This window comes from Pteropus vampyrus, unplaced genomic scaffold, assembly GCF_000151845.1.
Source record: "Pteropus vampyrus isolate Shadow unplaced genomic scaffold, Pvam_2.0 Scaffold24, whole genome shotgun sequence".
NCBI lineage: Eukaryota > Metazoa > Chordata > Mammalia > Chiroptera > Pteropodidae > Pteropus > Pteropus vampyrus.
In genome coordinates this window covers 10,510,193-10,521,972 of record NW_011888805.1, presented here as the reverse complement: position 1 = coordinate 10,521,972, position 11,780 = coordinate 10,510,193, and the positions used below count along the sequence as shown (strand labels likewise).

At 38.2% G+C, this 11,780-nt stretch overlaps 1 protein-coding gene across 1 annotated transcript in view; it reads right to left on the bottom strand.

Moving 5' to 3' along the window:
- Positions 1–1,298: 1,298 nt before the first annotated feature.
- The window catches only part of MTFR2 (mitochondrial fission regulator 2), a 17,909-nt gene continuing 7,427 nt past the window's right edge, over positions 1,299–11,780 (bottom strand). Inside the window, exons 5-8 of the mRNA XM_023528334.1 lie at positions 10,444–10,978; positions 6,074–6,248; positions 4,598–4,671; positions 1,299–2,081 (exon numbers count right to left, since the gene is read on the bottom strand). Of these exons, the coding sequence (XP_023384102.1) occupies positions 4,636–4,671; positions 6,074–6,248; positions 10,444–10,978 (746 nt within the window). The 3' untranslated portion in view covers positions 1,299–2,081; positions 4,598–4,635. The remainder of the gene's footprint in view (positions 2,082–4,597; positions 4,672–6,073; positions 6,249–10,443; positions 10,979–11,780) is intronic.

Here is an 11,780-nt window from a genome sequence, read left to right as displayed (position 1 = left end):
AACTAACAACCAATTGGGAAGGAGAATGCAACCTGGTTTAAAGCGTCTGTGGAAACATTTACAGTATGTTTGGTAAGTTTAAAATGCAGTCGATATGATTTTAAAAATAACATCGAAGTATTAGATAATTCATGTTTAGAGCCATGATGAAGGCCTACCCTGAATCCCTAACCCTGAGGAACTCTACAGAAAACACAAGTCACCAGGAACCTAGATCAAGATCAGACCATTCCAGAGCCACTGAAGGGAAATTTCAGGCATGCGCTTACGTCTCCCAGGACACCAGAAGTCATATTTCTCAGCGGAGGTGAGCCCAGGGTCAACTCAATCCCGGTGCTTCACGGTGCTGAAACGTGCTTTGCACGGGCAGGAAATTCATTCTCAAGTAGAACAGACAAGCCCCCAGCCCCCGCCAAAAACAAATCAAGGTGTCTGAAGAAATACACTTCACTTAGCAGAGGGTGGCATCTTCCAAAGGTATCTGGCTGTTCGGGACAGGTTATTCATTATGCACTTTTGAATAAGAAAACTGAAAATGCAAGGCTATCTTGGGAGATAAAAGAACAGTTATTTCAGGGGGGGAAAAAACTCTAATGACCAGGACAATGAGAGAGGAGAAAAGGCCGAGTGAGGAAATGTGTGGGAGGGGCAGAAACGACAGCGAGGATAAACCATCACAAAACTGCATAGAAGGAATAGCAGGCATCGAAGCTACACTGCTGCGCTGCTGTATCATCATCGATGCTTTCGGCTGCAACTAACAGAGAACCCACAAGGCCCATCCTTCTCATGTAACGAAAAGTCTGGAGACAGCTTTTGCTGGTGTTGGTTCAACGGTTCAGCTATGTCAGGGTTCACATTTCTGAGATCTGAAGTCTATCCTTCCTGGTCATAAGACAGCTGCCTAAGATAGCTCACTGGAAGGTGGCCAGTGAGAAGCACTGGAAATGGAGGGAGCCAGGCAACCAACTTTCTACCACAGTAACGAGAAAACTGGGCAAACTGGGCTTCTCTGAAAAGAGAGCCTAGCAAAAGGGTGGATGCTGAGTCCTCAGCATCCAGATGGAACCTAACTGCTCCCACCTCACCAGCTGCTGCACAGGCTGAAGGGTCTAGAGAAACATGTAAATTCCCATATCGCATTAGTATATGGGACAAAATAGCTACTCCAAGCTGTGTGTTTCATTTGTATTACCCAAGAAACTCTACCTAGAGAACTCTCTTTCAAAAGAAGTTCAGATTTTATGAACAAAGTAGTAAAATGAAATAAATGAATTTGAATTGCTACGAAACACAACCAAGTTAAAAAGGCACATTTATTTTACATTCTATTTACAAAGCAACAGAATGTAACTATAATAAGGAACAAAGAAAATAAAAATCATAGATATAAATATTTACACAGCAAGTATAGGCAAAACGTAGGAAGAAGATTCTTTAAATACTAATATTCATCAAATCAGTTTCTAAGAATAACTCTTTATCACCTCAAAAATTTTTAGGAGGCTCAACCTATATAATTAAAATATCTTAATTTAAAAAATTACATTCTTTGAAAACCTCTAAGGTCCTGGAAGCCCAATAAACCAGATCAATATCAGTTTTTAAGACTCAGAGGTTCTTAAATTAGGAAGCCATAATTGCTTTAAGAAATTGCTTTGAAAAACTCAAACATACCAGCTGTTGTTTGCTAGGTAGTACAATACAGATTCAGCTTACATTAATTTCTTAATCCATTAAAATGATTTCTGTTATAGTGAGACTCTGCTGTTCTCTAATGAGATACATGAGCTCTTAGGAAAATCATTCAAAGTGTGTATTCAGCTTTTAATAACATTAACATACATGAAAAAAATTAATATACCTAACTATCATCAGTAACCAATTAACTGCTGGATCTTCCAAAATCAGAGAAAGGTATTCTTAAGAGTCAAGACTCTTCAGACCTCTGCACTCATATATCCCAGTGCACAGACCTCGTTTAACTTCATTAACAGAAGATTAACACGTAGTAAGAGACATGCTGGCGTATTTCTGCAATCTTTCCTTTTAACTGTAGACACGGCTCACGTCGTTCACACCTTGGTCGTACCCTTTGTTTGCCAGTCCTTCCTTTATTTCACTGTCCTTCTGACTGTGAAATGTGATGTCCAAACTGAAATAAAGCAAATATTTAACACATAAATTATGTAAAACTTAATTCATGTAAAAAAAAAAAAAATGGCATTGCGAGCACCAGTTGACCTCTAGAGGTTTAATTCATTCAACAATAAATAGTTATTTGGGCTATGTATCAGGTACTGTGCCTGAAACTATACAAAAAGAGATGTTCTTTCTCTAAGATGCTTTAGTTGGTTGGAGGGAAAATGCTAAGAACAGTGAACAGTGTAAGATGGATGACCCTGTAAAACCTCATGGTCCACTAACACTGGGAAATGGTACGTTCTGCCCAAGTGAATTTCTTCGGTGACTGCAGGTTTTCAAACACCCTAGAATTTTCATAAGCCAAGTTCTGGTCACTGCTCTGTGGGGTTAGGGGAGATTACTTAAGGAGATTACTTTCCTTGTGCGTAAAACAGGTAATATTAGCCCCAGGGCTTTTCGTTTTTTTTTTTTTTTTTAAGATATTGTTGTAAAGATTAAACGGGATGAGTAAAAAAGTACTTGGCAAGTTATAAATTTTATACAAATATTAAGCATCTATTTTTAGACAATTTGCATTTTTACTATACTAGTTCTAAACTATATACTTTTTCTGTCTTCGTAGAGTTAAGAATATAATTATCTGAGTGAACATTATATCGGATATTGTACACACACAAAGAACTCAGAGACCACACATGAAAGAACATGAAGACGATCATTTTCCCCCGCTGCCATGCTCTCTGAGTTGCTACCTGCTTCTTAGCTCCATCTCCTCCTCTGCCAATGGCGACCACTCCTCAAGGCTATTCACGTGCCCGTAGACACTGTCCCTCTTTCACAGTCCTCTCGTCACCAAGGCTTATTCTTATGTACCACCTCAACCAAGTTATGAAATGGGAAAACCACCCCCAAAATATGAATTATGACTGAATTAAAGAAAAGAGAATTCGAGGCACAAGCTTAAAGGTCAAGTGTTTGAAATACTGAGCAACCAAAAAGCATTGCTTTGAAGACAATTAGGGTCCCATTTGAGAAAAATACTGGCGTATTCACATGTAACTATGGTTAGGTAGAATCTATCAAACCATTTTTCTCTGCTCCCCTCAAAGCTTCAGGCACTGAGTTCATACTGTAGACACAACATCAAGTGAGCACCTGTCCAGGATGAACCATTATAATAAACTTATACAAAATATTTTTCAAATCAAGTATTTTATTTCAAAAAACTTCATAGAAGGATAAAAGCTAAAATGAGCATGTAAAAGTTAACAAAACAATAGAAACATTAGCAGCATCAACAAATAACTGTATAGCCAATTCCGCATAATAACTTCAAGAGAGCCTAAAGGCCAAGATATATCAGGAACAATACACTTTAGAAAAACTGAAAAATTAACTGTACATTATTAGAGCTCACCTTTGAATTTTCTGGACTGGAAAATGGAGAAGACTCCCAAGACCTATTTTCTCTCTCAAAGGAATCATCTTCTTGGAATGCGAATTTCTGCTTAAGTGCCTGGGATATTAAAGACACTGGATCCCAATCTGAATTCTGTCTTTTCCTCTTATGAATGGGTCTGCCTCCAGGTGATCTGTTTTTTAAAAATATTAAATAAATTAAACTTTGTGTAATTTAAGGTCCTTGACAATGAACATAGCAGAAATACAAGCATAATGTATTACAATCTAATTAGTCTTCGGGAGATTGAAATTCTTTTTACCATGAATGAATGTAATAAGAATCAGAAAACCAAGAACTAAGTGGGGCCCTAACACAACCTTGTTATGACCTAGGATTTATCAAATACCTCTATGCTGAAGATCTTTATTTTGAATTATCTAATTTTTCAACGGAAAACTTAAAAGAAACACTTAAGAACTTTTAAGAAGACTACAGAGTTCATGAAAAGGAAACCGTTAGCCTAATTGTTCATTCGATCTTCACTTAATGCCTACTAATATACCAGGCTCCATTTTGTACTTCGAGGGTACAGCAGTACGCTGCTCCCGTGGAACACTCTGGCAGCAGATCCTCAGTGAACAAGAAACAAGATCACTGTGGATAGAGATAAGTACTGCGAATAAAAACAGGTGACATGACAGCAACGAGGACGAAAGAACTTTAGGTGAGATGATCGGGAAAAGTGTCATTAAAGAGATGACATCCTTTTTAAGGAAATGCCAGGAGTCCGTTTTAACGTAAATACCCGGTGGGTGCATCAGAAAGGAGCTTGGCATGTGTGAGAAAAGACAAAAAAAAACCAGGTACAGCTGGAATGCAGTGAGTACCATGGGAAGTAGGGCATGAAGTCAGAGAGAAAAGCAAGGGCTGGCTGGATCCTGGAGGGAGTCACAGGCCACACGACAAGGTGTCTGTATTCTATTCTAAGCACATGGAAAATCACCAGAGGTTTTAAGCAGGGAATGGCATGACGGCTCACGTCGTTCACACCTTGGTCGTACCCTTTGTTTGCCAGTCCTTCCTTTATTTCACTGTCCTTCTGACTGTGAAATGTGATGTCCAAACTGAAATAAAGCAAATATTTAATACATAAATTATGTAAAACTTAATTCATGTAAAAAAAAAAAAATGGCATTGCGAGCACCAGTTGACCTCTAGAGGTTTAATTCATTCAACAATAAATAGTTATTTGGGCTATGTATCAGGTACTGTGCCTGAAACTATACAAAAAGAGATGTTCTTTCTCTAAGATGCTTTAGTTGGTTGGAGGGAAAATGCTAAGAACAGTGAACAGTGTAAGATGGATGACCCTGTAAAACCTCATGGTCCACTAACACTGGGAAATGGTACGTTCTGCCCAAGTGAATTTCTTCGGTGACTGCAGGTTTTCAAACACCCTAGAATTTTAATAAGCCAAGTTCTGGTCACTGCTCTGTGGGGTTAGGGGAGATTACTTAAGGAGATTACTTTCCTTGTGCGTAAAACAGGTAATATTGGCCCCAGGGCTTTTTGTGTTTTTTTTTTTTTAAGATATTGTAAAGATTAAACGGGATGAGTAAAAAAGTACTTGGCAAATTATAAATTTCTATACAAATATTAAGCATCTATTTTTAGGCAATTTGCATTTTTACTATACTAGTTCTAAACTATATACTTTTTTTGTCTTCGTAGAGTTAAGAATATAATTATCTGAGTGAACATTATATCGGATATTGTACACACACAAAGAACTCAGAGACCACACATGAAAGAACATGAAGACGATCATTTTCCCCCGCTGCCATGCTCTCTGAGTTGCTACCTGCTTCTTAGCTCCATCTCCTCCTCTGCCAATGGCGACCACTCCTCAAGGCTATTCACGTGCCCGTAGACACTGTCCCTCTTTCACGGTCCTCTCGTCACCAAGGCTTATTCTTATGTACCACCTCAACCAAGTTATGAAATGGGAAAACCACCCCCAAAATATGAATTATGACTGAATTAAAGAAAAGAGAATTCGAGGCACAAGCTTAAAGGTCAAGTGTTTGAAATACTGAGCAACCAAAAAGCATTGCTTTGAAGACAATTAGGGTCCCATTTGAGAAAAATACTGGCGTATTCACATGTAACTATGGTTAGGTAGAATCTATCAAACCATTTTTCTCTGCTCCCCTCAAAGCTTCAGGCACTGAGTTCATACTGTAGACACAACATCAAGTGAGCACCTGTCCAGGATGAACCATTATAATAAACTTATACAAAATATTTTTCAAATCAAGTATTTTATTTCAAAAAACTTCATAGAAGGATAAAAGCTAAAATGAGCATGTAAAAGTTAACAAAACAATAGAAACATTAGCAGCATCAACAAATAACTGTATAGCCAATTCCGCATAATAACTTCAAGAGAGCCTAAAGGCCAAGATATATCAGGAGCAATACACTTTAGAAAAACTGAAAAATTAACTGTACATTATTAGAGCTCACCTTTGAATTTTCTGGACTGGAAAATGGAGAAGACTCCCAAGACCTATTTTCTCTCTCAAAGGAATCATCTTCTTGGAATGCGAATTTCTGCTTAAGTGCCTGGGATATTAAAGACACTGGATCCCAATCTGAATTCTGTCTTTTCCTCTTATGAATGGGTCTGCCTCCAGGTGATCTGTTTTTTAAAAATATTGAATAAATTAAAACTTTGTGTAATTTAAGGTCCTTGACAATGAACATAGCAGAAATACAAGCATAATGTATTACAATCTAATTAGTCTTCGGGAGATTGAAATTTTTTTTACCATGAATGAATGTAATAAGAATCAGAAAACCAAGAACCAAGTGGGGCCCTAACACAACCTTGTTATGACCTAGGATTTATCAAATACCTCTATGCTGAAGATCTTTATTTTGAATTATCTAATTTTTCAACGGAAAACTTAAAAGAAACACTTAAGAACTTTTAAGAAGACTACAGAGTTCATGAAAAGGAAACCGTTAGCCTAATTGTTCATTCGATCTTCACTTAATGCCTACTAATATACCAGGCTCCATTTTGTACTTCGAGGGTACAGCAGTACGCTGCTCCCGTGGAACACTCTGGCAGCAGATCCTCAGTGAACAAGAAACAAGATCACTGTGGATAGAGATAAGTACTGCGAATAAAAACAGGTGACATGACAGCAACGAGGACGAAAGAACTTTAGGTGAGATGATCGGGAAAAGTGTCATTAAAGAGATGACATCCTCTTTAAGGAAATGCCAGGTGTCCGTTTTAACGTAAATATCCGGTGGGTGCATCAGAAAGGAGCTTGGCATGTGTGAGAAAAGACAAAAAAAAACCCAGGTACAGCTGGAATGCAGTGAGTACCATGGGAAGTAGGGCATGAAGTCAGAGAGAAAAGCAAGGGCTGGCTGGATCCTGGAGGGAGTCACAGGCCACACGACAAGGTGTCTGTATTCTATTCTAAGCACATGGAAAATCACCAGAGGTTTTAAGCAGGGAATGGCATGATCTGACTTCAATTTTTAAAGGATTACTCTGGTTACTCTGTGGAGAAAAGACAAGGAGTCAAGAATGAAAAGAGAGAGACCAGTTAGGAGGCTACCGCAGGGATCCAAGCCAGATGAGAGGGTGAGATGGCAGTTGGTTCATGAGGGTTTACAAATTTGAACTATATGCTGACGGAAAGAATATGGGACAGAAAGGAAAAGAAAAAACAAGGATTCCTGGATGTTTGGACTGAGCAACTAGGTGATAGTGTTGCCATTTACTGATATGCAAAAGGTTTGGGTAAGAACAGGCTTTCAAGGTGGAAGAAGGGAACAGGTAGGGAGGAAGAGTTGTTTTGGAGACGTGAAGCCTAAGATATGTGAGACAGTAAACTGAAGATGTCAAGTAGGAATTTTGTCAAGTAAGCATGGGGCTCAGAGGAGAGGTCAGGGATAGAAAAATAAATATAGGAGTCATTATCATACAGCTGGTAAAGCCATAGGACTGGATGAGATCAACAAAGGAAACAATGTGGATGGAGAAGAAAAGGGGCCAGAGATCTGAGCCTTGGACATGCCAACATTTAGAGACCAGGCCCAGAGGAGGAAGAAGCAAAAGAGTAGGAAGAAGTGGACAATGAGGGAAGAGGAAAACCAACTCTGACTTCCTTGAAGCCAAGTGCAGAAAGTGTACCAACAAGAAGGAACCACGAACTATAGCAAATGCTACCAAGAGGTCAAGAGGAGCAATGACATTTGACAACATGGAGCCACTGGTGACCTTGACAAGAGCAGTTTTCACTAGAGTGATGGGGACAGACACCGTACTGCAGTGGGTAGAAGGCAGTGAGAAATTGAAACAAACTATAGATGACATCTGGAATTTCTATCAGAAAGGGGAACAGAGAATTCATAATAGCTGGGGGTATACATGTTTTGAAGATAGATACTCAGCTGTGAGGAGAAAGATAAAAAAGGAAAACTGGATGATGCAGAAGACAGAAGAAATAACTTTAAGTGAAATCTTGAGAAGAGAGAAAGGGAACCAGCGACCATGGGGAGACCTGGACACAAACAAGGACAACACTTCTCCATTCACTGTAACAAGAAGGAAGGCAGAGAACATGGGTAGTAAATCTGCAGATGTAAAAATGTGGGAGATCTCATCCGATTTCGCAGTAATGTATAATGCAAGGTTAATCGCAGAAACAGGGAAGGTATTCTGCTGGCCTCTGAGTTGTGTCTCCCGTGATGGTAACTGTCAGAGTCCCCACTTCACACTGCCTGGGCCCAGTGATACCAGTAAGCAAGCTAGCTGGGATCAAGTGTGTACATATAGCCTTAAGATTTTTCTCTATCCTAGCTGCCTCATACAAAGATTAAATCACAACCTCATTATTAATGAAATGACCTGTCTTTGCTAACACTATGATACAGAAAATGTATTTATTTTCTCACCAGAAACCTCACCATGGGATTTCCAGGTGAACATGGCAGATCTCTGTGAAATCCTACTAAAAGGAGAGTAAAAAAATAAAAAAGATATATACCCACAAAGATTACAAGAGGAAAGAGTAGATACAAACTGAAATAAAATGTTGACAGCTAGAAATGCTGATGAAAATGAAGGGGGGGGAGGGAGGGCGTGATCTGCCTTCCTGAAAAGAGAGATTAAGAAAAAGTCTACATTCCAAATGATACATTCCTTCCTTGTTCTCCTTCCCCACTCAACCCTCAAACTACATGGTTTGCACCCCCTGTCCAATTCTCATCTCTCCTGACCAAGACGGTGACTGAAGAACTTTCTAGGAAAACTGTAGCCCCAAAGAAAATACATACAGCTACTGAAATATGGGATCTGGCCAACAAAATGGTCAGGTTATCTACTCAATCACTAAATTGTAAAGCCCACCAGTTGATAGTCCACCTCACACAAAGGACCTTCAATCAGATTTTCACTGCCTCACTTTTAAATACAAATGTATAGCCAAGAATCACTAGATACTTAAGGCTCCAAAACTACAGCTAGAAACCAAAATCAACAAGAAGAAAAAGGAATGCAGGAAAAATACAGTAATTCAAGAGCAAAAGAAAACTTAAAACTATAATTAATACCTTCAGTGGAATACGACAAACAAAAGAAAGAAGGTACAAGAAAAAGAGCATTCAGAGAAAAAATGGCACTTGCAAATTAAAAATATGACAAGTAAAAATGCAATCAGAGTTGAAATTACAGTAAATTAAAGAATTTTCTTAGAAAGTATAATAAAAAAGCAAAGAGAAAGGAAATAGTAAAAGGAAAGATGTGAAGATTAAGTGGAATAATTCTGTCATTCAAACTTCTAAAGGAGTTCCAAGAAAACAGAGGAAAAGAATGGGAGAAAATTATCAGATAAATGTTTATAAGAGATTTTCAAAAACAAAGGACCTAAAACTCTAGATTGACTGAGTCCACAAGTGTCCAGCGTAATAAAAAAAGAACTCTCTCGGGCACATACATTGTCATAAAATTTCAGAATATCTAGACTAAAGAGGTCTTAAATGCTTCAAGAATAAAGAAGCGGGTTTCATACCAGGGTTTAGAATGACATCAACTTCTCAAGAGGAACACTGGAAGCTAGGAACCAATGGAACAATGTCTTCAAATTTTTGAGAAATTTTTTTTCTGCCTATTACACTCCCAGCCAAACTAGCAATTAAGTGTGAGAATAAAATAATAACATTTTCAGATAGGCAAGGTCTTAAAATAATCTACTTCATATGCGGTGTTTCTCAAGAAGCTTTAGGAACATATGACACCCAGGAAGTGGGTAATGCCACACCGGAGAATGGGTAAAAAGAATGCCCGTGAAGGAAATGCTTCGAAAGACAATGCGGCAGGCTTAGACAGCAACAAGTGAAACTGGAGCAGGACAGAGGGCTCCAGGAGGAGAATTAAAAAAAGAAAAAGAAAAAGAAACAAAACCAATAAAGGCAATTATTAACTCCAATAAAAAATAAAATCATTCAACAAATAAAACGTAATCATAGTATATAAAATGGCTTACCTATAAATATTTACTGTTATAAAGTATATGTGTACATGTGTGTGTGTAAGGGTAGAATGTCTAAGAATATATTCCTAATCTTAAACAATGGGAAGCAAATATAAATAAACATATCAAGAAATAGCAAAAGAAATATGTTGTTTCAAAAATATGGAGATAATACACTAAAAGGAAGAGTAAAAAAATTAGAAATGATTCTCTCTAGGAAGGAAATTTGGGGTAAAGAAGACTAAAAGAAGATACATGTAATGTTTGCTTTAATAAATAAAATCTTTAAAAACATCAATGATGAAATTTTGGTTAATTTCTCAAATTATGACAACATACCTTTCAACAGCACGAAGTTTAATCTTATTCATGTCTTTTAGAACATCCAACATGTTTGGAACATCTTTGTTTTTCTGGTTTTTTGAATGACGACTATAATTGGCCTTACTAGCCCCTAGGTGCTGTTTTCTCATTTCAGTTGCTGAATTATCTGAGTCACAAATATTATTTGATCCTGGTTGTATAAGAGGAGAACACGGAGGCTGTAGAGAAGACACCTGAGGGGGCAGTGGTGGTGGTGGAGGAGGACAGGGAAGCACTGAACTTGAAAATGGATCTTGTTCGACACTCAGTTGAGCAGTCCCTGATGATGGCATTGGTCCCAAACCACTAGGCTCATCATTCAAGTCAAAGGAGGCTAAAAACAAAGTAGTGTTGAAAAACCATGTGAAAATCCTCTTTAACATAACACATTGCACTAATTTAAACCAAAACAGGAACAATTTCTGCAATGCTACTAAAATAACGATATAGCTGGGAAGCAATCCCATCTGCTTCATAACTTCTGTAAGAGTCAAGCCAAATAGTAAATGTACTTATAATCCAATTAGGATTCTCTGTGTAGGTCCTTAAAAAGTGGGAAAAGGAAGATGTATTCCAAAAAGAAAATAAAAAGTACTTTTCAATAATTCACATATAATCTGAATTTCAACCTCTATTTTAAAAACCTAAAACTTGATCAACAACTTGTAGTGAGGAACAGTCAGAATGGTATATTTGCTCTATGATGACATTGTAGAAACACCCAAGCATACATTTTCTAGCCAAGAGTCTCAAACGAGTACATAGTAGTCCCCACTTATCTGCAGTTTCATTTTCCATGGTTTGTTACCCACAGCTAACTTCAGTCCAAAAATCTCAAATAGAAATTCCAGAAATGAACAATTCATGTGTTAAACTGTATGCCATTCTGAGCAGTATGATGAAATCTCCCACTGTCCCGCTCTGTTCCACCCGGGGTGGGGAGGAATCCCCGCTTTGTCCAGTGTCTCCACACTCCATACACTCGCTCCCCACTCATTAGCCACTTAGTAGCCATCTAGGTTATCACATCAGCTGTCCTGGTGTCACAGGGCTTGTGTTCAATAACCCTTACTTTACTTAATAATGGCCTCAAAGCATAACAGTAGTGATGCTGGCAATTTAGATATGTCAAGAAGCCACGACACCCTTCCTTTAAGTGAAGAGGTGTGTATGTACAGGAAAAAGCACAGTACATATAGGGTTCAGCACTATCCATGGTTTTAGGATATGTTCCACTGGGGGACTTAGAACATATCCCCCCTCGGTCACAACAGATTTGCTCCTAAAAGGCTGTGTGTCACATAAATGCTAAA